Genomic DNA, 25,580 nt, shown 5'->3' with positions numbered 1-25,580 from the left:
CATGGCTCTCTTGAGTTATTTCTACAACTCTAATTTTTCTCTGAGTGATTGGAACAGATAGTTCTTTGTCACAAAAAACATTCATGAGGTTTGGTTCTTTTATTACTTTATTATGGGTTAACAGAAAACGTGATCAAGTCTGCTGGGTCAAAAATATACATACAGCAGCACTAATATTTAGTAACATGTCCCCTTGGCCATTTTCACTTCAATTGGTTGCTTTTGGTAGCCATCCACAAGCTTTTGGTTGAAATTTGGACCACTCCTCTTCACAGAATTGGTACAGTTCAGTTCAATTTAATGGTTTTCTGACATGGACTTGGTTCTTCAGCATTGTCCACAAGTTCTCAATGGGGTTTAAGTCAGAACTTTGGGAAGGCCATTCTAAAACTTTAATTCTATCCTGATTCAGCCATCCCACTACCACTCTTTTGTGTGTGTTATGGGCCAATGTCCTGTTGGAACACCAACTGTTCCCAAGACCCAATCTTTAGGCTGATGACTTAAAAGGTTATTGAAATATGTGAAGACTGTCCTTCTTCATTATCCCATTTACTCTCTGTAAAGCACCAGTTCCGTTGGCAGCAAAACAGCCCCACGGCATAATACCACCACCACCGTGCTTGACGGTAGGCATGGTGTACTTGGGGTTAGATCACTCACCGTTTCTCCCCCGAACATATTGCTTAGCTTTGAGGCCAAATAGCTCAATATTTGTTTGGTCTGACCACAGAACTTTCCTCCAGAAGGTCTTTTCTTTTTCGATGTCTTCAGCAGCATACTTCAGTCAACCCTTAAGGTCCTGCTTTTGGAGCAAGGGCTTCCTTCTTGAGCGACAGCCTCTCAGTCCATGAAGATGCAAAACACACTTGACTGTGGACACTGACACCTGTGTTCCATCAGCTTCTAATTCTTGGCAGATCTGCTTTTTGGTGATTTACGGTTGAGTAGTCACCCTCCTGACCAATGTTCTCTCAGCAGCTGGTGATAGCTTGCGTTTTCTTCCTGATCGTATCCGTGACAAAACATTGCCGTGCACTTTTTACTTACAAACAATTGTTTGCACTGTTGCTCTTGAGACCTGCAGCTGCTTTGAAATGGCTCCAAGTGACTTTCCTGACTTTTTTAAGTCAACGATTCACTTTTTCAGATCCTTGCTGAGCTCCTTTGACTTTCCGATTGTAGCGTATGTGGGTGTTTGCATTCAATGAACCCTATTTAAATGGCCTCAGATAATTCACCAGCTGTGGTCGCTCATAATCACTCACAAGAAATTAAGGGGCAATGCTATGAAGCTCATTCCACTGGGTCACCAAAATTGCTAATTTGTGTTGCTGTATGTATATTTTTGACTCAGCAGATTTGATCACTTTCTCTGTTAAACCATAATAAAGTCATGAAAGAACCACATTTCATGAATGTTTTCTGTTCCAATCACACTATCAGACAAAAGTTAAAGTTGTAGAAAAAACTGGAAACTCAAGAGAGCCATGGCATTATGTTCTTCACAAGTGTGTGTAAACTTTTGACCAAAACTGTAAGTCACCCCCAGGGTGGGAAAGCTGCTGTCTGTCAATATCAGATTTAGTGCTATGCTAACATTAATATCTAGCGGGATGCCTCATTTAGTAAGGTTTTATCTAGTCTAATTAGGAGTGTTTGACTGTGTTTGGAGTTCATCCCCTAAACCACTACAGTATAACTCTGATAACAGGCCGAACATCTGTGCTCTTTGTACACAAAAATATACCCAGGCCTCTTTTATAGGGCTCTGTCTGTCTTTCCAAACAGTTGATCCTTAGCCAAGATGACATGGTGGTGGTCTTCAGAATTCTGAGTGAAAACCTCTCAGAGAACTCTGACACTGTGACTGCACCTGCTCCCACTGAAGATTCAACCATTGAGAAGGAGCCTCGCAGCTCTGGATCCACGGAGAAAAATAGCAGTAAGTATTCAGAAGGTCTTGAATTAAACAAGTTCCCCAAACACTTGTTAACATCCAGGGTTATTATAGGCAACACAGTGGTGACAGCTGCTGTTGTGGAGACTCAGAAGTGTGTCAAGCTGAAGACCAGCTTGAAAGCAGACTTCAAGATTGATTCTATCGCACTGGTCTTATTCAAAACCAAAGAGAATGAGGTAAGACGATGTCAGGTAAACCACATATGAGGCAATTTACCCAAATTCTGAATTTTACTCCGTTTACATATACAGTAGACCCCCAGGATACAGCGTCCTTGCCTTACAAAGTTTTCAATTTACGGTGTGAAATAAGATAATTGTGGCCCCTTTGAACGGCATTTCCCCACCTTACAACATTGACAACAAATTATTTTGTGTGCTTTAAGAACCTTTAACTTGGTTGTCTTTGACCGTAATACGAGTTAATTCTCTAAGATGCCTGTTTGTTGTTGATCAACATCATGTAAGATGCTGGTCTGCTATTATGAAATGAAATGAAATGATCTGCATTTATATAGCGCTTTTCAAGTCAATGACTTCCCAAAGCGCTTTACATTGTGCTTCACATTTCCCAATAGCGGCCGTGATCTGTGCAGCCATGTAAGGCGCTAAACTGCTTATTGGGGGTATTGGGGGTTCAGTGTCTTACCCAAGGACACTTCGACATGTAACACGGACAAGCCGGGATTCGAACTGGGATCCCTTAATCCTAAAACGATCGCTCTACCTCCTGAGCTACTGCCGCGTAGTTTTGCGTCACGGCTTAAGGAAAATGCTGATACTATTGGCTGAGTTCAGTTCAGAATCTCGTGTGCTTTGTAAAGACTTTGTGAGTTGGCAATACAATACTGTTTTCTTTTGGTACTGTATTTATTGGCTATGGGTCCCAAAGCTACAGTGGTGGTAAAGGGAGAAGAAAAAACATGATAATCATGGAACTGAATCCTGCAGTTATCAATAAATACATGGATCGTAACCAATCGGTGATTTAGACTACTATAAAAAATAAAAAAGGGATTTAAGCTAGGAAACCTTCTAAGGACATGACAATTCTCGCTAGTGGAATGTTGTTGCAATTTCAGTTTGTGATTCCCACCTCAGAACAGGGGTCTGCTGAAATAGAAAATAATAATGCAGAGAATTATTTAGAAATGATTGATATTCTAGTTTCGCTCACGCTCTGTTATTGTTTAGCTGCTTATATTGGAGCCACATGACGATGAGCTGAAACTGGGTGAATTTACGCTTGGAACCATCTCCACCTCGGTCGCTATGTACTCGGACAGCTCTATGAAGGCTTCTGTCCGGCTGTCCACCTGCCTTCTCGATGACAAAAGGCCAAACATCAAGACAGTTAGCCCAAGGTACCAGAGATTTAAGTACACATTTAAAAGAAATACATGTTAGACAGTACACAAACCATACCATACATTTATTTTATATCACTGGCTTGTACTAAAGTCAACACGATTTAAAAGTTGTCTATCTAGACACCAAAGCCATATCCCCCTAGTGGGAGGTGGCTAGAGGCAAGAACACAAACACATTCACCATACATTCATTTGCCTTCACTCTTTACAACCTGACACAAGACATTAAGCCCGCAGAACAACAAGGGATGAGTTGCTGTGCCATGCAACCCTTCATCAGCAGAGAGGCCCGACAGCATACACTGGTTTACCACCTCTACGTCATATGCGTTTATTTCAGTCATTATTGACTATCCTCTGCCATTCACCTGTATCCCAAGCACACACTCTTGCATTCCTTATATTAACCAACGTCACATACCGAGCATGTTTCACCCCATCTATCCAATCATATTTGGCCCTACCTTTCATTCTCTTTTCCTACCACTTCTGCACTACATACTCTTTAAGTCAAACAGCCTTCATCCATTCTTTCCATGTGTCCAAACCATCTCAGAACATTTCCATCAACCCTCTCAAGAAGCTCTCTCAACACACCAGTTCTTCTTCTTACCTCCTCATTCCTTAACCAATCCAATCTTTAATAGTGATGTAATAATAAAATAAGTATAGAATATCTTGTTCTGTTGACAGATCGTTTTGCTCATTTTAGTTTTTATGTTAAAATTCTTTATTCAAAAATACATGTAAAACTACATTAAAATGCTGTCGAAATCTAGTCAAGTAAGTACAGAAATTATACACAGACGCTGCCCGACCTACAAACGAGTTAGGTTCCGGACGTAAGTAGAATTTGTTCGTAAGTTACTTCAGTGCTGTTTTGTATCTTTATGGTTTATATAAGTATGTTTGAGGCTTGTATAGGTAACCTGTATTGTTTTGTATTAAAAAAATAAACATTTAATAAAATACAATGCTAAAGATAAATAAAGTGAGGTTTCTCCTCCGTGGTAAAAAGTGGTAGAAAAAAAAGCGTTCCAACCATTTTCTCAAACACATCAAGCTTTCTTATTCCACTTAAGTTTTAAAAGAATCGGCTTGCCTATCCCTTACACTTTACACCAAACATATTGAATGGATGCAGGAGATATTAAACAATACAAACGTCATACGGTACACGTTGTTATGATTACACACGAACCATAACATCTAACATTGCCATGCGGTGGGAAGAAGCACTACAGTACTGTCCTCTACTCGGGACACACAATACAAAACAGGCCAATACAGCAATTTACGGATATTTTTCTACATCCCGAAAAAAAATCGTATCTACCGTTTTGCGCAAGTCGAATTTTCGTAAGTAGGGAGGTGTCTGTACAAAAGAATATTACTTAAAAAGGACAATTTATCCTGATAGCAGATAATTTTGCTTAATGTGTTAAGAGAAATTTTGGAATTCAAATAATCCTGTTAAAAATGTAAAAATATTGTAAAACAAGTCAAGAAAATTAAAAACAGGGAAAAATTATCCAAAACAACTATATAAAGTGAAATGAGGAATATATATTGACCTGGGTTTGATTTCCCTTACATCCAATGTTTTGCAATCCTGGTCAGTGATATTTTTGAACTGATCAATCATTTCCCAAATATGTTTATATACTACCGTAAAACCTTGTGTAATTTGCACCCAAATTTGAAGTTATTTTTTAGGTAAAAAGAAATGTGCGTTGTACACGAATAAATACATTAGTTATAGATAATGCATTTCTCCGTTTCAGGATGATGGCCATGCGTCCAGGAACAGAAAAGAACATGATGGTTGAGGTCAACTACAAGCAAAGTCACGAAGGCACCACCTTAGACACGGTCGTTCAGGACGTGTACCTGTGTGCCAGCATGGAGTTCCTCCTCACTGTGGCAGACATTTTCCTTACAGCCACCAAGGAGGGCTTTGCAGACACACCGCAAACCAAAAGCAATGCAGTGCTTGGAGATAAAAATAATGCTCCTGCTCAGCCAAAGGAAACTGGTGAGTGTAAAACATTTGAGACGCCTTCTGATCAAGGGCTGTTCAAATAAACATGACTTGACTTGGCTAGAACCCTGGGATATGAAATAAATCAGATTTGATTGCAAAGTGATATTGTTGTACGGTGGGGAATATAATTGGTAATCAGCTAATGGCCTCTATTGGTTGCGATGTTGTTAACATACTTTCTTTGCCACCTGCTCCAAAACTGTCATCCCCCCAAAAGTCATTGTTGCTTTTATTGTCTCCTTTTACTTTGTCCCGATCCACAATTAGTTATGGACGTATTCCTTAGGAAAAGTAACAGTGCATGTGCCTTCTTTGTATTTCTTGATCATTTCAAACTTTATTTCTATTGTTATCATGTTTTTGCTTCTCTCTTTAGCACAACTGCAAGCCTTGGGACTTAAAGCGGATAAATACCGTACATAAAAAAATACATATTGTATTGTCGACTCGTAAAGTCCTGACGAAACACGCAAGATTCTGGACCGAATTAATAGAAAGGACGGGAGTTCAGTCCGTAGCATACCACCATTTAATGATGCCCTAAATCAAACCAATAGCAGACCAGCATTTTAAATTACTTCGACCAAACGCAGAAACACATCTTAGAGAGTTAATTCTTTAACTGCATGAACATTGCAAAGTTTTCAGGCACTCAAAATAATTTGTTGCCGATGTCCTATAGAGATGGCCCGAAAATAACTATTATTCCACTTCGTAAAGTGAAAATATAATGACAAGTTTTTTTGTTTAGCAGACACTCAAAATAGAGAAGACTATAATGAATTTTTAACTTGCAAGGAGAACAAGAGATGACTGTAAACCCTCACAATAGCAAATTCCAAACAGTGAGGTATAGTCGAACTGGTATTCTATGCAATCTCCTTTTGCATATGGCCAATATTAAAATTGAATGACCACTCATCTTGTAAGGCGGTGTCACTGAATCCTGTGGGTCTAATTTTTTTTTTTTTACCAAGTATGTAGCAAAAATTCACTTTTACTAAGATCATGACATTCATGCTTATAAGATTTCTGTTGATTTTCTTTTTCCATCTCTCAGTTGCCGCTCCAGCCGAGGTGTCAAAGTCAGAGATGAACGTCATTGTACGAAACCCTGAGATCGTATTTGTGGCTGATTTGACCCGTGTTGATGCCCTGGCCCTTGTGGTGACCACACAGTGCGAGTTAACCATTAAAAATGATCTGGAAAGTTCCAACATGACTGCTGTCATACAAGACCTTAAGGTTTGACTGCCATTGCTTTGTCACAGTACTCTGGAAAGTCTTTTAGAAACATTGTATGTCTCATTTTAGGTGGTGGCCTGTCCATTCTTAAGGGAGAAAAGGCTGCACAACGAGACTACAATCCTGCAGCCGTGCCAGGTGTTCTTTAAGAGTTTTCAGACCCCGACGTCGCCACAAGCTATGGAGATCTCCATCAATTCTCTCTCGCTTAAGGTTAGTGTGAGCTGTGATGAAGAAATGTTGGTACTGTAGCGTTCTGTCAGGTCTATCACTTAACTTTGAGAATGAAACACAATGAGAGAAAATATACATTATTTTAACTCATTAAGAGCGTGTGATCAGCCCCCCAGCCTTTCAACACCTCCCTCTTTGTTGATGTAAGGAAATCAAAAACAGACTCAGGAGGTGTATCCAATGTTTCAAGGGAACACCCTTTTAAATGACAAGACACACAAGGACTAAAACAAATATACTCCAGCACCTTATTGATAAAAACATAGAGCCAGTCCCCTCTGGCAAAGGTGATAAAATCTGGAGTATGGACAAGGGTATAATGAACTGCAGGGTTCCTGGAATAAAATGAATAATACATTTACAACACTCCTAGCACTTACTTTTATGTATAATTGGCAATGCAGTTCAAGAGGTGTAATTTTATTGAGGAAAATGTGTTTCTTGTTCCCATTGTAAACGACCCACGATTGGGTTGATTAGCCCACAACTCTCACACTTTATTATCAACGATTAATAATTCCAATGTAAAGTCTTATTTAAATTGAGTTTCATACGGTCTACTACCTAATCTAGGTTTCGCCCATCATCATCAAGACGGTCCTCAGCATCCAGTCAGCCCTGACACCTTCCACAGAGACCACACAAATGCTGGAAAGTCCGGTCTCAGTTAACATGTGGGAAAAACGGGAGTGGAAGGATCTCAAACTGTGGTTCCTGGAGGAGCAGGGAGAAGCCCACACACAAGAAGCAGCCCCGCTGATCCCACTGGGAGAATCACTGAAGGTACAACACCTAAAGCTAGAAATTAAGGGTTACATTTATTTGATAAATTATGTAATATTTCTTTACAGATGGATATCAAGTCAATTTGTGTAACATTGGAGGCTGGAGTGGGTCACCGCACCATGCCCATGCTTCTTGCAAAGTCCTCCTTCCAGGGAGATGTAAAAAACTGGTCCACGCTCATCAACTTGAAGAGCGAGCTGAATTTAGAGGTTTGATGAGTACAGTTGTTGACTTTTGAGCTCTGTATGTAACATAACAAAAACCATGCCAGACTTAATCAGATTAAGATCACTTTTCATCTACGTGACAATGATCTTTTTAAAAATAAAAACATAACGGTACAATATTTAGGTCCATTATTTCAACGAAGTTGTCGGAGTTTGGGAGCCGCTGCTGGAGCCCTTGGAGGATGAGACAAGAGATGGATTCCGTCCCTGGAGACTGGAATTCAAGGTAGTTATTTGGTCATGTTTGTCAGACCGATTTTGCTTCATTTACTTCTTAATTCATGTGTTACTAATGCATTGCAAAACATTGGATATCCAGAATAGGGCGTCCTAACCTTACAACATTTTTACTTTACTGTGGTATAAGATGTTTTTTCGAGCGTCTTAAAGGTATTTTCCCCTCCATACGACTTAGCCAAACAAATTATTTTGGTGAAAAAACAACTTTAAAATACAAACTTTGCTATGTTGTGCATATGATGAGTTTTGTCTTTTAGATGCCTGTCTGCTATTAGTCGACATCATCTAAAATGCTGGTCTGCTATTGGTTTGCATCCAGACATCATGAACATGCCTATATGCTATTGCTGAACTCTCTTTTACATTGCATTTATCTTCATTCGCTTCAAAATCGTGTGTGCTTTGTAAAAACTCTGCAATTTAAAAAAAAAAAAGTGTTTTTTTTTTATTATGTATGCTCTGTGGGTCCCATAGCTTGTAGTGATGCTAAAAGGAGAGCAAAAACTTGATACCCATGGAAACAAAACTTTTGAATATCAAGAAATACAAAAAAGGCACACAAATGGTATCCTTTGTTAAGTTGCATGGCCGTAACCAACCGACAACCAGAACTATTATTGAAAATAAGGAGAATATTAAAGAAGGGACATTTTTTAAGGCAATGGTCTCCAACCTTTTTCAAGCTGAGAGCTGATTTTTTATACTAATTTGTGCAAAGGGCACCAGTTTGATATTCATTTCAAAAATAAAAACTGTAAAAACTTTTATTTCTATGTTTTTACTATATTATCGCAAGGTTAACTATGGGAAGTAGGGTTGAATGGACTCCGTCAGCCACTAAGAAAAAGTTTAACTAGAAAATCACCATTACCCAGCACTGGTGAGTTATTTTCAGAGCAGGTCCGCGGGCACCTAAGATGGCCATAGGGGGCACCGTGGTGCCCGCTTGAACGATGTTGTAGAACCTTGTTCTAAGGGAATTACAATCCTTGGAGGTGGAAGTTTTAAAATCAAGTTTAATTCATGTCGTTTCCCCGAGGGTGTACTGCAGGTTGCATGGGTCGTAAACCTTTTTGACCCAAAAAGCCATAAATGCGAAAATATTTCAAATTCTTCTTTTTATTAAAAATGTTTTTTTAATAGAGCCACACCATACATTTTATTTCACTGTGTGACGTTTGATGGTTTTATAAAATCTATGAAACAAAAATAATGGCAGAGCCTGTGTCCCATATCTATATAAATTTGACACTCCTGGCCGGAGTTACTTAAGAGTGTTGAGGCTCATTTTGACTGTCATTTTTGTCCCAAATAATGGTTTCAAAACAAAGTGAAAGCAAAGTTTTTTGTAAAAATGTCACAAAATACCTTAAACAAGGATACCAACGTATTAACCTTCGGTGCAGACGGAGCTGGGCAACGGAGAACGAGCATATGCGTCCTATCCTGTGTATAGCTCTGTCCATTCCAACCGCTCACCCAATCAAAGTGCTCTAGGTGCTTTATAGCTTCTGGGTAAAACGTTTGTTTTGGGTAAAAGTTTGTACTGCGCGTTTTCTTCATAAAGTGTCCTAACAATGAACCTAAATTGTTTAATGAGCTTCCATATAAAGGATTATTTAGCAACTTATAGACAAAACAAGTTCTGCTGGTGTGACACCCTAATTGTTAACTGTAGTTAAAATTGTGTCATATGTACTGGACCGTGCCCCTTCAAAACCAGCACTGCTTTGCATGTCTAACAATCGGCTCAGCTTGAATTAACATAAATGAAATTGCACAAGTCCTATTTTATCTCCGAGCCATATGTACTAATTAAAACGGTCATATAGGCTCAAGAGCCATTGGTCCCTGACCCTTGGTCTGCTGTATACATTTTCATAAAACCATTTGAACAATTAACAATTTTGCATGCCATTGTAGAAATTGTCATTTATCAATGATTAGAAGCACTGTAATCCCCCAAAAATATCAGAAAATTATTTTTTGAATTTAAATGATTTGCCAACTACCCACTGTTTCTAACCTACACAATTAGATGAAAAAAAAGCCATTGAAGAACGTTGGTTGGGCAGACGAGGTTGACTACAACGTTCCAGACTACAAGACTGTCATTGTGATCAGAAGCAAGGACCAGCTCAACATCACCCTCTCCAAATGTGGACTTACCATGCTGAATAACCTGGGCCAGGTGAGAACAGAGCAACCTGATATGTCTTGAAATTTTCACACCTTATTCTACCCCCTCAGGCTTTTGCTGAGGCTGCTAAGGAAACGGCCGGCTGCTTCCAGAAGGACGAAGCTCCTTTTGTAGTAAAAAACCGCCTTGGCTTGCCTGTATTCGTCCGCTACAGCGACATGTTTTCTCCGGTGGCCACGCGAACTAACGACCACATCGTCGAGCTGCAGGACGGCGAAACACTTGGAATGGATTATTCTGTCACTACTGACTCGGACCAGTTTTCAGCAATGACTTCCTTGAGTGAGAAGGATTACTACATACAGCCAAGTACGTTTTGTCTTATTTTAACAGTATCCACTCCATTTTAGTGGTTAATCTCCATAACCACCAGTCTCTGCAGCTTTCATTTCCTTGATGCCAAGCAAAAGGGGGTGCTTGCATAGTCCTGCCAAACATGAAGGAAACGTGGGTGTTTGTTCGGGTTGCAACAACAAAACGATAAAATAAATTATTAAAAGCGTTTGCAACGAATATCATCCTCGATTCGTTGTGTCGCACAAGTTATGCTCACTCAGCTCGTTAATTTAATGCAACTCAGAGTGCATTGTGACGTTTTAATGTAGGCAGTCTGATGAAGGGCCATGCTTGTAGTACCAGCAGAGGGCAACTCAAAATCACATTTTGTCGCACCACGTTCTCTTAATCTGGCGACAAACCTTTGGTAGCACTTTGGTCCAGTAAAGGGCATCTCGAGACCATATTGCACAAGGTCCTCTTGATTTTTTTTAAAGTATTCGCATGTAATGTTACCTGTTTTTTGCACTTAAATAAGTACCTTACATATTTGTAGCTGTATAGCTAGATAAGCTAGTTGACAAACACTTTTATTGTTTTATATTATAGATTATGCTGTTTTTTTGTGCACCATGATTTTTATCAGCCCAAAACTTCTATATTTGAATGAAGAGGAAAATATCTTGCCCGCAAACAGCATGAATACAAGGTTTTTTGTTGGTCACTTGGCATGTAAAATATGCATTCGATATGCTCTAAGCAGGGCACAGGAAACAGAATGCAATTCTCAGGCACGTTGGAATATGTGCTTGTAAAGTGATGCTGTATTACCGAAAAGTACGTATTCATCCATACAACCTATTATCACTGTGAAAGTCACACTACAGAGCGCACCTCATTATAAGCCTCACCCAGTACATTTTTAAAGGCGAAACCATTTTGTACATACCTAAGCTGCATCAGAATACAAGATGCATGTGTCTACATTGAAACGTGACCTATTTACAAAGAAAGACGGTATACTGAAAGAGTTTTAATAATATTCGGTACCTTAACGTTCCGACGTCCAGCTTGTGGGACGCCGGACTTTTGATGAACAAATACGTGTCTGCGGCTTATAGTCCGAATTTTACGGTAGATAAAAATCAACGATGCAACAAGGATGGCAAAGGGACAGGCAGTAGCTCAGGAGGTAAAGTACTCGTCTTGGCATCAAGAGGTCACAGGTTCGATTCAAAGCTCCTCCGCGTTATATATCGAAGGGTCCTTGGTCAAGACACTGAACTCCTAATGCTCCTGATAAGCAGATAGTTGTCTTGCATGGCTGACACTGCTATCGGTATGTGAGTGTGTGTCAATGAGTAGGTGTGAAGCACATTGTAAAGTGCTTTGGAAAGTCTTCATTGACCTGAAAAGCGGAATAAAAAATGCAGAAAACTAAATTTACCTACATATATTGAAAGGCTAATGACTAAGTAGTTATATTGTTATTGTGCTGTTTTGTCCATTCACCAGCTCCAGCAGGGCACACGTCAGCCAGCATTATCCCGTTGATTAAAGTTGGACGCAGGATGTACAGCGTTATGCACGAGGTGTCAGGAGTCACACGGTTCCTAGTGTGCCAGGTTTATTCCGTGGAAGGCAGCAAATACATCAAGATCCGCTCACCTTTACAGGTACAACCACACGTGTATGTATGTTCCTCGTCAGAATAGGTGTTTATAATTCTCTTTGTTCTTTTTTCTTCAGATCATCAACCATTTCTCCATTCCCTTTAAAGTGTTTGAGGGGTCAACAGAATTGGGTACTTCCCTTCCGACAGAGGAGTTCTGTGTTCCCCTGGATTGGTACAGGTACTGTACACAATTTGTAGTGATTATATAGTTTACCCACTAACTTGCCTGTTACATTAGCTTGTAAATGTAATTTTCCTTTACTGACTTAAAAACATTGTACGATCTCTATGGGTGTAGCTACTTATGAAAAACCAAAAACAAAGAAGGATTGCCAAGCCCCTTGGGCGACCGAAATGAATTACAGTAAACCCCTGAGATACTGCATGAATCCGTTCTGTGGTGGGGATCAGTAAGTGCCCTTAGAGGACTATGTTGCTTTTATTGCCTAATATTTATTTAATAAAAGTCGATCATTGATTGGTTACAGGCGAATTCCTTAGCAAGAATACTGATGTGTGTTTGCCTTCTTCGTATTTCTTGATAATCGCAAGCTTAGTTTCCATGGTTATCATGTTTTTGCTTCTCCCGTTATTATCACTGAAAGCCTTGGAACCCATAGTGAATAAAGACAGTACAGAAAATACAGTACATGAAATACTGTATTTATTGTTTTGCCTACTCTCAGTCTTTATGAAGCATACAAGGTTCTGAACTTAATTTAGAGAAAAGGCATCATGAGAGAAACTTCAGCCATAGTATATCTGTATTTTCGGAATCAGAATCAAAATCGTAATCACCTTTATTATAATTGTGTTGTTACAATGAAATTCGAGAACACGTGAACATTTTACACACAAATTTTTGGGCACCCAAAATAAATTGTTGATGATTTCCAATAGCAGGGGTTTGAAAACATTCTTTTTTAGACAGTAAAGTGAAAAAATCGTAAGCTGGGGCAACCATATTCAAGGAACTACTGTATAGCCAATCCATGACCTCTCATCTTTCCTCTTAGGTCTGAACTGAGCCTCCAGCCCATCACGAGTGATGACCATCTGCAGTTCGACTGCTCAGAGGGATTCAGCTACGATGACCTCAACCTGCAACTGCCCGAGACGCACATTCAGAAAAAGTGCAACCGCCAAGGAAATCTCTTCAGCGTGTTGACCATCAATATCGTGCCTGTGAAGGACGAAGTGACCTTTAAAGACACGGGCGGCGTCGGAGACAATTTTGATGTGCCTTTTGTTCTTCACCTTTGGCCTTGTGTCCTGCTACGAAATCTTCTGCCTTACCCAATTACCTACAAACTCAATGTACAGATTAACTAAGATTCTGCCTGCGTACATGAAGTCATCGCAAATAACTATAGCTTTACCCCGACAGGACGGTAATGAGCTTGGACCCGAATCCACCCTGAACCCTGGACACTCCGCTCAGCTGCACACTGCTGTCATCAACCAATCCATCCTGGATCTCCGCCTGATTGATTACTTAGCTCAAGACTGGGCTGCTCAGTACAGGTCTTACATCATCTTATTATTATTTATTAAAAGTAATTTAATCATTTGAAAAAAAATCAGGATGCAGCTTGGCAATGATGCAATGATTTGCAACCCCTTGGATTACCCCACTGTTGAGTAAAAAAACAGAACTGTTTTTTCAAGGATCCGGGAAATGTCAGAGTCGCCTGCTGCCCCGGAGACGATGCTGACATCAGTCAGGGTTTTAGGTTCTGTGGAAAAATGATGTAAAATGAGAAAAAAATACATGCTAGGAGATTTTTTTTTTCATGAAAGCAGTGATAAATTTAATAAGGGCAGATATATTCTTAAAATAACTTTTTAATAAACCACTAAGAAACAAATTGGAAAACAAACAAAAACAGATTTCTGAGTTATGTTTTTTTTCACAGGACAGCAATAATATAAAAAAGACATACCAGCACTGTTGCCCAAATTTATTTTTAACAAAACATTCTGTTTTTAACAGCCTACGCAGCGAGCAGGAGGAGATCACCTTCATCGTGTTCGAGTCCCTCCGCTTGGAAGAGGTCGAAGACTTTGGCGAGGGGACAGAGCAGCGACGGGCCGAATTGGACATAGCAGTGCATGTGAAATACGAGCAGGGCCAGATGGTGGTGGCTGTCCACTCGCCGTATTGGATGGTTAACAAGACGGGCAGGCTGCTACAGTATAAGGCGGACGACCTGCACCGCAAGCACCCGCTGGATTATGACATGCCGCTGCTTTTCTCCTTTAAACCGCGTCACTTTCTGAAGAACAACAAGGCAAGGCTTTATAATACAATGATGCCCCTTAATACAAGCTTAATTCATTCCAGAATCATAGCTCAAATTATTCGTGTAATGAGCAGATTTTCCGGATATGAAATAATTCAAAACAAATTGGTCCAGTCTTCAAATTACTGTACAGCTTCACATTGAAGCCGACACCCTAAAACTGCTTAAAACTAGCCACATATAATAAATATGGTTGGTTGGTTGGTTGGTTGGATCCCTTAACCATTTGGGTTGTAGGGACACCATTTCCTGTGGTGTGTCTTGGGCAAGTACAGCCTGTTGGCACCCATCCCTCTCCAGGCCAACACATGTTTCTACCCGATCTCGAACCTCAGACAATTCTAACCAGTAAATTTTTACTGTCACTCGAATAGACCCAGTTTTGGCTGTAAATCGCTAAAGGATCCTTTATCTGGAAGCTCATTAAACAATCTATGTTCATTGCTAAAAGCCTTTATGATGAAAAGCCACATACACCGAGAAGCTCTTGCAAAAGCACCTAGAGCAATTTTATTGAGTGAGCGTAAGGAATGGTTAGAGCTATACAGAGGACTGGATGCGCGCACTCCTCCTTGCCCAGCACAGGTCAATACGTTGGTATCCTCATTTGTAGTATTTTGTGACATTTTTTCAAAATAACTTTGCTCGCACCTTGTTTTGAAGCCATTTTTTTAGGACAAAAATGAATATACACTCAAGTTACTGTTAGAGGGAGACAAGTTTTAAGAGGTATGTTTATATTCATATGAGACACATGGCATTATATGGCACTTATTTCGAAAAATGTATAAAAAAAATGTTTATCTTATCAAAAGGTTAAAGGACGTTCTACACTTCTTTCAGGTTCGCCTCATGATCTCAGAGAGCGAACTCTCTGATGATTTTTCCTTGGACACCGTTGGAAGCTATGGAGATGTTAAGTGTAAAGGCCAGTATAAAGATTATCAGGTGAGTGTCTGGTGATTTTTTTTTTTGTCTTTTATCTTTGTTCCCCATGAGTCAAATTTCTCACACCCCTTTTTAATATTCATTGGTGTAAATGTGAGTATCAACAGATGTTGGTTTTGATTTAAATGGCAGCCAATATATGCCTCCTCACCTTTCACATTTATGGAGTGGTAACCCCGATCAACTTTCTCCCTCCTTCGTCAGGTTGGTGTGAAAATCGACCCGAGCAGCTTCAGTCTCACTCGTATTGTGACCTTCATGCCGTTCTACGTGCTGGTTAATCGGACCATACAGACTCTATTTATATGTGAGGAAGGAGAGGAGAGCTGGACCGAAGTCCCACCTGAAAAGGTAAGAGGTAGAATTAAAATCTACAAAAGATAAAAACTCAAAATATGTTGGATGGAAAACAAAGGTTTGATGTCTATAGCTGTTAGTAGTGTGTTGAGAAATGAAACTTCTAATAATACTGTAATGTTTTTTTGTGATTGTTGCATTCCCAAAAAATCACGCATTAGTCAAATCCTGCAAAGTAGAAACAACTTTTTTTATTCATTAGATATCAGTAACATATAATATATACTACTGTAACAAGAAAACACCTACAGATTTACAAATAAAAACACAGTAAATAAAATTGCAGTTTAATGACTGAATGGTGTTTATTGTCATTATAAAAATAGTACAATGAAATTGTAGCGCTTCTCTCAGTGTGAGAAAGCAATTTGGAGAGCGGCTGGCTAGCTGCACGCTAGCATCAGGTATTCTCAGAATGAGCCAGGTCTCTGTGATAATTAAAATAAAAAGAGTCATGAACGTAGCGGTTTCACCAGAGCTGTTGCTCCAGTCCCTCTGTTTCATGGGTAATGGTTCGGCATTGGTGAGATACAGGCTCAGCAGAGGTGGCTTTTTCTTTGTTGTTGTTGCTGCAGCAGTTGGCCGAACCGGCAGCCCTGTATTTGCTTTACCTCCTGATGCCGCCTCGGTCTCTTTCCGGACGGATAACAATCAACAGAGCACCAGGTGGTGAACAGCATTCCGTTGCGCTCCTCTGAATTTCCCTCAGAGTCAGATTTAATTGAAGAACTTGTTTTCATTGTAATGAGCCGATAAAATACTAGCTTGTCACTGTGCTTCGTACTTTGTTTTTAGTGAACACATTGGCTTGTGAACCAGCTTGACTGTTTGACTGACGGCATACGCTAGCCTCTCACAGTCACCCAGAAAGACAGTCCAACCAACACATGCACACACAGCCCTTGGCGACTTGCCTAAGTTAAAGCCTTTGCTGTGTGTTATCTGCTGCAAAACACTTTCGCAGATTTTCGTCGTGCATTATCAAAACCAGGAAAAGTAAACAGAGATACAACGCAGGATCACTGTGGATAATTATATAATATGATAGTATATTTGTTTGTGTTTATACTCTTCATTTCCCAGTCCGCCATTCCGTTCTGGCCTGAAAAGGATACCAAGCTTCTGAAAGTGAGAACGGAAGGTGTCCAATCCACAATCCGCACCATTGACTTTACGCGTGCAGAGAACTGCTTATTGCTACTCTTGGATAACAATGTAAGTCCAGCAAAATGGATCAACGAAAATTTCCTTTTAAAAGGAAACCCCTTATCAAGTCTAATGTATTTTTGGGTCTGTCAAAGGTGGGTGGGATCATCGTAGACGTCAACCTAACGGAGCACTCGGCAACTATTCGGTTTTCCGATTACCACGATGGCGCAGCACCCTTTCTTATCATCAACCACACGAAGGACCAGGTCTTGCAGTTTTTTCAGAGGTAAGACTATTGGTATGTCGACATGAAGCCAATAATCCGATTGGACACGTAATATTGGATTTCTGGAGCAATCCGAATAAATCAATAGACATTCCTAGAGACAAACAAAAAACCCTGTATAGGCCACTTGAGTTTGAGTATTCCTGTTACATGGGTGTAGCAGGAGCGACGTCATTACACTTTTGACATTAAATAAAGGATGATTTCATTCATGTCACTCAACAAATTAAAGAACTCTGGTGTTCACAAAATATGCTCGTACGTGGCTAACCAAAAGCCTTGACATACATTATTTATTGCTAGATACAACTGTGAGATACACTATTTATGTATGGATACACCTGTAGGATTTTTGCTGTGGGGGCAAAAGATAAAACTGAACGTCCCGAAAAAAATGAATAAATGCAGATGAGGCTTTTTCTAGCAAGCAAATTGGAATATGCTTGTATCACTTGTCTATACTACAAGCCTAAAATAATTAAAAAGTACAGGATGAAAGAACTGTACATGCACACAAGCAATCTGATTACTCGAATGCATACACATGTACAAGTAATCGGAAAATGTCAAACCACTGAAATCTGAATACTTAGTCAGACAGAGATCTTAATTCAATGTTGGGAGAGTTTACATGACTTCATAATTTGACTACTGGCAATGGTCCGTTTCTGATCGGATTCTTGCCTACTTGTAAACATAAGTCAATGGTTGCCTGTTGAATTATTGTTCTTTTGACAGGTTCATCTGTGAGCGTAGCCAAAAAATATCTATGTTTTGGCAGTGTATAACAATTGGGGCTCCATAGTATTCGCTGTGACGCCATTAAGTGATTATGATTCAAATGTGTTTTTATGGCTCCTGTTTAGTGCACATTTGTTTTATTCACACGTCCCTTGATGTACGTATGTGTATTGTGGGTCATACAGCGTAAAGACAGAGACCCCATGGGTGTCCAATGAGCTGCTGGACTTACCTTTCTCAGTGGAGGAGGACAGGTAGAAAAGAAGGAACAACTGTGTTCTATTGCCTTCTTTCCTGTCCTATCATCATATCCTTCTCAAATCAACAGAAGCTTTAAGCTCGATAGTTCCTCTTGCATTTCTCAGTGATTTCTTTTTTTATTGATTAATTTTACTCATTTCTCTCTGCCATGTTTGGATGTGGACTGAGGGTTTGCCATGATAATCTGTGCTTGGTGGTGAGGTTCTTTAATTTTGTTGCCTTTATGTGTTTGCATGATGCGCTTTGAGATTGTTTTAGTGTCTTTCTTTGGTTTGATTTTAAACATGATGTCTTTGTTTTGCATTTATTATTTTTTGCCGTTTGCAGTTCAGAGAAAGACGCAGAAGTGGAAGATTTAGAAGCTGGGAAAGCCATGCACTACACTTGGACCAAGCCCACAGGTTCCAGAGAACTTTGCTGGAAGTTTGGAAAATACAGTGGAAGGCTGAAAAGTGAAGAGGTGAATAAAAAGAAAAATGCTGGACGCTTGACAAATTCTGATTTGCTCTTGCAATCTTTTGTTGGCCTTTTTAGTTGGTTCTCCCCCAAAATATCTAGAAGTGAATTATTACATTAATTTAAAGTTTGCAAGGGCTTTGCTATTTTATCATTTTCATAACTTGCGTGAATCTCCGTCCAGAAATAGCTTCAAATTATATTGAGGACATTTGCCAGGGACTTCAACACACATTTCGTGTATATTCTCAAGCATTTTACTGGCAATTTGGCTTGGAAATATGTGGAAAAGTAAATCCTGTAGAGTATGCGGTATTCTAACCTTACTCATTTCGGCCTTGGCAGGACCTTTGTGAGAGCTTGGGGAATGACTCCAATCTTTTTGTTATCTCCTTCTATGAAGGTAATGTCGAAACAGCACTTGAATTAATTACAGGTAAAGCAATAGTGTGTACCCTAATTTAAACAGTGTCTGTGATCCCAAAGGTCTGCAGCGAGTGGTTCTGTTCACTGAAGAGCCACGCATCTACAACTTACTCTGTGAGAGCGAGAAGGCGCAGTTGGCCGAGCAAGAAATCACACTGTTGCTTTACAACGTGGGCGTGTCCCTTGTCAACAACAGCAGCGGTCAGGAGGTGTCCTTCATTGGGATCACAAGGTACGTCACCCGCCCCAGTGTTTCCCATAGAATCTATTGAGACCCTGGTGGGTGGGCAGTCTCCGAGAAGAAAATTTTGGACAATATAAATTTCATTGCCATCTGGTGCATTTTAAGAGCAACACCAAGAAGCTATATCAATGATATATGTGTGCCCTTGTAAACTATTGAATCATAAATTCACTACTTATGAAAGGCAATGACACGGCAAACAAGTCACACCCTCAAAGCATTGTAAACGAGTCAAGAGTTTAATGCAAAAAATGAATGAGTCCAATCTTTTTGTTATTTCCTTCCATGAACGTGTCTGGCGGGCTATGGTATGGTAAACACTGCACTTTCATACCGCCCTCCTGTATGCAGTTCGGACGTGGTTTGGGAGCTGAAGCCCAAGAAGAAGAACCGGTGGAAGCCGCTTGGTGCAGAAGCGGCTGAGACCCTGGAGAAACGTTTTAAAGAGTATATTGAATCTGGACCTGTGGAGAAAACCATCATCGATTTGGACAACAGCTTCCAGGTCAGATTTATTTTTGTTGGATTGACCCGTTTTCAATGGGTTGCAGGCCTTTGATTTGGCAAAAAAAGCTGATAATGCCTTGCAAATGCGAGTTGACACCTGCCGTTTGACACCACAGAAAAAGACAAATTTTGACACACGTTGAGCATAGCCAAACACAGATCCAAGTAAAGAATTTATGGGACAATTATTTAATTATCTTGAAGTCAAAGCTATTAAAGTGAAGCGTTTTCATTTTTGAAAAAATGCAGCTAATTGAGGGACAGTGTGTATAATTTGATCACTAGATGTCGCTGTAATATGTAGTGCAACCGAAAACTAGTGCTAAAAACGAGGAATAATACACACTATGGAGAATCAAAGTGACCGAAGCAGCATTTTTCTTTTTTTTTGTCAATCCTTTGGTTTAAAGAGGATAGGACAAAAGAAAAAAGAAAGGGAAAGGGAAAAAAAAGAAAAGAAAGAAGAGTAAACAGAAAAGAAAGGGCAAAAGGAAAAAACGGAAATGAAAAAGAAAAAGGAAAAAAGAAAAATGGTCAAGTCATGTTTATTTGTATAGCCCTTTATCACAAGGAGCCTCAAAGGGCTCCACAGACCACAGATTATTGCAAACTACAGACTATTATCACACCATCCCCTGATCTAAGACCTACATGAGTGCAAGGAAAATGAAGAAACCTTGAGAAGGGACCGCACGAGAGATAATCCCCCTTCCGAATATAAAAAAAAGAAAGATTTTTGTTTTTTTTCGGGTACTCATAGCAACAATATGGTTTACAATTATGGCGAGGCTCATGCTCTGTCAAATAAATGCAAATTTCTCCTCCTATGAGTATTTAAAAAAATCTGTTTTGCTTATTATTTAAATAAATAATGATTCCTTTTAAAATAAACTTGTATAAAATAACATATTCTATTATCTCTGGTTCCTTTCATTCAATAATCTGAAAATGTCTTTTTTTTTGGTTCTAGCTTGTTATCAGGATAGAATGCTGGATCCTCAAGTCAGACTAGTTGAGGCCGCTGGTCTAAAAAATTATATTGCTATTATTAATTTTTAATTTATTCTCACAGGTGTGCCTTTCTCCGAGCAGTTCGGAAATGCGATTGCTGCAGCCATGCGATGCCCCTCTGCGGAGGCATTTCTTACCAGGTGTTAAGGTGGAGTACAGTGTCTCGCCACGCCAGAGCTCCTACCGGGTTCAAATCCACCACATCCAGGTTATACTCCACTCACTGTGAAATGTCTTACAAAAATATACAACGGATCCACCATAAATGGTCCCGTATGTCATGCAGATCCAGAATCAGCTCCCAGGAGCCATCTTTCCCTATGTTTTTTACCCTGTGAAGCTCCCCAAGTCTGTTACAATGGATGCAGGTCTGTTAAATTGACCATTTTTTTCCGGTTTTCATATATTTTTTTCTAATTTCACATCATTTTTACACAGAACCCAAGCCTCTGACTGATGTCAGCATCGTCACAAGGGCAGCAGGCCACTCTGACATATCCCGGATCAAGTAATGACACACTTTTGACTGACCTTCATTAGAATGGATAACATGTAGCGTATTTTAGGCTTGAGATACCCCAGTATTCAAAAGGGATCCCCACTTCCATTTGGTTTGGTGTGACATATAGTTGGTTGGTTGGTTGGTTGGATGCCTTAACCACTGGGGTTGTAGGGACACCCTTTCCTGTGATATGTCTTGGCCAAGTACAGAACAATTTATATTCCAGTAATTATGTACATATATATATATATATATATATATATATATATATATATATATATATTGCAACTTTGGTAAAAAGCATTCAAATTTTTTAATTATTCAGTCAGCAGTCCCATTCAAAATCCGATGATTTTTTATTTTTATTTATTTTTTTGGGGGGGGGGCTTCCTTCGACCTAACTTTAGAACAATTAGTTTTCCTGAAAATACTTTATTTCGATAGATATATTTTGTAATTTTTTTCAAAAACAAAACTTTGATCCACAGTCCCATTCAAAATTGTAGAATTGATTTGTAATTCTTATTTAAACGTCGGATGTGTTGTTTGAGGTGTCCTTCAAAAGTAAAAAGTTAAATATTTTCTCCATTAAGTATGTGTTAACAATGCCCAAGGGACTTCCAATGACCCTTATGCTTTATTTTCCACTGTACCTATCTGCCTGGTGATCGGGGTGGAACACATTAAGGTTGAAGGAATGGGGGCTGGAAGGGAGTGCTAGAGCGTGACGTCAAGCTCATCATCAAAAGTTTGTTTTCTTTCTATTTGTTAGTGTAGAATGGAAATGGAGAAAGTAAGAAAACGCCTGTTTCAAGTAGAGTCCAAACGTCAACACAAACGGATAAAAGAAGAATGGTTTATTTCAGTGCGTCTAAGAAATCCACATACTAGTGCGGGCATCATGAATTTATTTTTACAAGCTGACAGGCAGCAATCATGACACAAACCAGGAGATGGTGGCAGCGAGTAAAAAAGTTCCAAATTCCGTACAGCTTCTTTAAGTATGCTTTTTTTGTCTGTGTGACTTATACTTCAGAACAATATATATTCCATAATTTTGTCTGTATATATTTTACAATTTTGTGTTAAAATACTCAGTCGAATTCAAAATTATAGAATGATTTTTCTGGAGGTTTTTTGCTTGTTGTGACTTACATGTGTAAAATGAATTATTGATTGCACTTCTACTGCTGTTTGATCTTTATGTTCTTATCAGGTACTTCAAGGTTCTGATCCAAGAAATGGATCTGAAACTGGATCTGGGCTTCCTCTATGCAATTTTGGACTTGTTTAGCCCAGGACACGCAAGCAGTGCTGCAAGCGACCAACAGGAGGTTTGGTCTTGGGGCGATACTTTTTCAACTTTGGGCTATACTTTGAGCACTTCTTCACATTTTATCCATGGGTTTTTTACAGGTGGAACTTTTCGAGAAAGATGTGGAGTATGTTAAAATTGAGCTGAACCACGTTTCTGCTGCCGATAACACGCCCATCAGCCTCTACGAATATTTCCACATTTCACCCATCAAGGTGTTGTGTCAAGTTAGAACAGTTCCAGATAAAAACAAGATGTCATGGTTCCTACTCTTGTTTTTGTTTTCTTCACAAAAAAAGGACAAATTCATTTTGAATTTAGAAATATATATTTTTAATATTTACTATTAGTTTTGGATCCAAAATAGCAAAAGAACATATATAATGATGTTAATTTCTAGTAAAATGATTGTACAATATAGCATATGGTAAGTTGAACTTTTGTAAAAATGACTAAATGACGTAAATTGACATATTGTTTCACTCTAAAATTAATTATTGGATTATTGTGTTAAATAATTTTCTAAATAAAATAATACATTCCTAATACATTCAATCTTGTAATAAGGTAACTATTAATATTTTACCAAAATAAATGAAAAATTCCAAATATATTAAATCTAGTCATAATTACTTTATTTGTATTTATTAATTATTCTTTTTAGGTATTTTATATGGGAACATATTTATAAAAATAAAGATTTATGATTTATTTGATACAATTTTTGTTGTTTAAATTGAATACTTTTTTGTTTAACATGTATTGAATTTAATTTTACTTGTTAAATGATTTATATGTATTTGTTGAAAATCCCAATGTATGCATTTTTTAATGTGATTAATGCTAATGAATTATTCAAGTAAAATAGTTTTAGAGGAAGATATATTTGTTTTGTCAGTTATTCCATTTCATAACTGTTATAAGGTAAATATATATTTACGTGTATTTATTTTATCTTTTGATTTTTTTTTTAAATTTTGCATTACTCTCTTTTATTCTTAGCTCCACTTGAGTTTCTCCCTGAGCACGGGTGGTGAAGATGGCCTGAAAGAAAAAAGAGAAACTGAGCTAATTCCCATCCAATCGCTCAATCTTCTGCTCAAGAGCATCGGCGCCACGCTCACCGACGTGCAGGATGTTGTCTTCAAGTACGTGCCTTAAGTATTAAGTGTGGTGAAAAGATATTTTCCCACTTCCTGAATTCTGTGTTTTTTGCATATTTATCATTCACAAAAGTTTCGGATCCTCAAGCCAATTTTGATATCACACAAAACAACCCAAGAAAATACAAAATGCAGTTTTTAAATGTTAGTTCCATTTATTAAGGCAGGAAAAAAAATCAAAACAGCGATAACAGAAATTTAACGTTCACGATAATTGGTAATGAGTCTTCCACAATGCTGTGGAGGAATTTTGGAGTACTCTTCTTTGCAAAATTGTATCTAATCTGCACATTTGGAGAGTTTTCTAGCATTTAAAATCACACCAACGCATATCAATTGGATTAAAATCCGGACTTTGACTTCGCCACTTTAGAACATTAACTTTATTAATTTTGAGCCATTCAGAGGTCAACTTGCTGGTGTGTTTCGTGTTGTTCTTTTGCTGCATGATTCAAGAGCGCTTGAAACTGAGGGCACAAACTGATGTCCAGAAGTTCTCCTTCAGGATAGTCTGGCAAACACCAGAATTCATAATTCCTTTAACCACAGCAAGTTGTCTTGGTCCAGAGGTAGCAAAGCAGCCCCAGACCATCACACTGCCACACCCATGCTTTACTGTTGGCATCATGTAATTTTTGTCAAATGCTGTGCCGTTTTTACGCCATATGTATCGGCCTGAACACCTTACAAAAAGGTTAAATTTTTGATTCATCAGTCAACAGAAGGTTTCTCCAAAAGTCTTGACAAAAATCAAGGTGCTTTTTGGCAAATGTGAGATGACTCTTTGTGTACTTTTGTAATGGCAGTAGTTTTTGCCTCGGAACTCGCCCATGGATGCCATTTTTGGCCAATAAGTTACTTTTTCACATAGGGCCAGATAGCTTCTGATATATTATGTGCCGTAAGAAATAGAATCAACATTTCAAAACTGTCTTTTGTTTTTCCTTTAGTTGTATCTGTGATATTAAAATTAGTTTCATGATCTGAAACTTTTGTGAGTGCCAAATTTACCCTCAGTATTTGGGAAGGGGGCAAATACTTTTGCACTGCGCTGGATAACTGTATTTTCAATTCAAACGACTCACTGTTCCCGTTTCTTTGGCATCAGGTTAGCTTTCTTTGAGTTGACTTTCCAGTTCTGCACTACTCAGCAGCTACAATGGGAAGTCATCAGGCATTATTCCAAACAGGTAATCTTTTAGATCAGGGCTGTCAAACTCATCTTAACCACATCAGCGTAATGGCTGTATTTAAGGACCTGATGTAACATAGAAATGTAACTGAAGTAAATTTGTATGGAAAACAAATAAAACTACTCTTTCATGTAAAGTAACTCTGAAAATTTTAATCATTCAAGTCACAATCATTACAGTTGTGTTGGAAAAAATGTCCCAACCTATATACAGAATATGTTATGAATTAAATACACTGATACCTCTACCAAGCATGAAAATCTCTCACCTTTTCAAGTTCAAAAAGGTCGAAATGAAAAGACCTACATGAATTGTGTAGCTCCAAGGAGAAAATAATTTGAGGGGGGTAGGAGGGCTTTTAAAACCCCAATTATTTTTCACTTGTGAAACAGTAGAAGTACCAGGTGTATCTAGGGATAATCTTAGCCTAGTGGTTATCCTTTTCAGGCGCAAGCTAGC

General features: G+C 38.8%; 1 protein-coding gene across 7 annotated transcripts in view; it reads left to right on the top strand.

Moving 5' to 3' along the window:
• Nucleotides 1-25,580, top strand: part of vps13a (vacuolar protein sorting 13 homolog A) — a 58,350-nt gene that overhangs the window by 21,703 nt on the left and 11,067 nt on the right. For 3 of the 7 annotated variants that reach the window (XM_088336344.1, XM_088336341.1, XM_088336346.1), the window contains 31 exons: nucleotides 1,792-2,139; nucleotides 3,157-3,326; nucleotides 5,117-5,367; nucleotides 6,437-6,621; nucleotides 6,691-6,834; nucleotides 7,429-7,638; nucleotides 7,707-7,850; nucleotides 7,993-8,094; nucleotides 10,147-10,299; nucleotides 10,359-10,617; nucleotides 12,100-12,260; nucleotides 12,334-12,437; nucleotides 13,276-13,576; nucleotides 13,647-13,783; nucleotides 14,253-14,550; nucleotides 15,406-15,510; nucleotides 15,715-15,861; nucleotides 16,951-17,082; nucleotides 17,169-17,302; nucleotides 18,229-18,297; nucleotides 18,632-18,764; nucleotides 19,106-19,163; nucleotides 19,247-19,418; nucleotides 19,782-19,935; nucleotides 21,010-21,156; nucleotides 21,235-21,316; nucleotides 21,387-21,456; nucleotides 22,667-22,784; nucleotides 22,867-22,980; nucleotides 23,768-23,913; nucleotides 25,037-25,118. In XM_088336344.1, the coding sequence (XP_088192470.1) occupies nucleotides 1,792-2,139; nucleotides 3,157-3,326; nucleotides 5,117-5,367; nucleotides 6,437-6,621; nucleotides 6,691-6,834; nucleotides 7,429-7,638; nucleotides 7,707-7,850; nucleotides 7,993-8,094; nucleotides 10,147-10,299; nucleotides 10,359-10,617; nucleotides 12,100-12,260; nucleotides 12,334-12,437; nucleotides 13,276-13,576; nucleotides 13,647-13,783; nucleotides 14,253-14,550; nucleotides 15,406-15,510; nucleotides 15,715-15,861; nucleotides 16,951-17,082; nucleotides 17,169-17,302; nucleotides 18,229-18,297; nucleotides 18,632-18,764; nucleotides 19,106-19,163; nucleotides 19,247-19,418; nucleotides 19,782-19,935; nucleotides 21,010-21,156; nucleotides 21,235-21,316; nucleotides 21,387-21,456; nucleotides 22,667-22,784; nucleotides 22,867-22,980; nucleotides 23,768-23,913; nucleotides 25,037-25,118 (4,830 nt within the window). The remainder of the gene's footprint in view (nucleotides 1-1,791; nucleotides 2,140-3,156; nucleotides 3,327-5,116; nucleotides 5,368-6,436; nucleotides 6,622-6,690; nucleotides 6,835-7,428; nucleotides 7,639-7,706; nucleotides 7,851-7,992; nucleotides 8,095-10,146; nucleotides 10,300-10,358; nucleotides 10,618-12,099; nucleotides 12,261-12,333; nucleotides 12,438-13,275; nucleotides 13,577-13,646; nucleotides 13,784-14,252; nucleotides 14,551-15,405; nucleotides 15,511-15,714; nucleotides 15,862-16,950; nucleotides 17,083-17,168; nucleotides 17,303-18,228; nucleotides 18,298-18,631; nucleotides 18,765-19,105; nucleotides 19,164-19,246; nucleotides 19,419-19,781; nucleotides 19,936-21,009; nucleotides 21,157-21,234; nucleotides 21,317-21,386; nucleotides 21,457-22,666; nucleotides 22,785-22,866; nucleotides 22,981-23,767; nucleotides 23,914-25,036; nucleotides 25,119-25,580) is intronic. The other 4 variants (XM_088336345.1, XM_088336343.1, XM_088336347.1 and 1 more) reach the window with 2 other exon arrangements.

Source organism: Urocampus carinirostris, chromosome 5, assembly GCF_059441175.1.
Source record: "Urocampus carinirostris isolate Australia breed hairy pipefish chromosome 5, RoL_Ucar_1.0, whole genome shotgun sequence".
Classification (NCBI taxonomy): Eukaryota; Metazoa; Chordata; class Actinopteri; order Syngnathiformes; family Syngnathidae; genus Urocampus; species Urocampus carinirostris.
The sequence above is the reverse complement of the archived record's forward strand: the minus strand, read 5'-3'. Positions and strand labels throughout refer to the sequence as shown.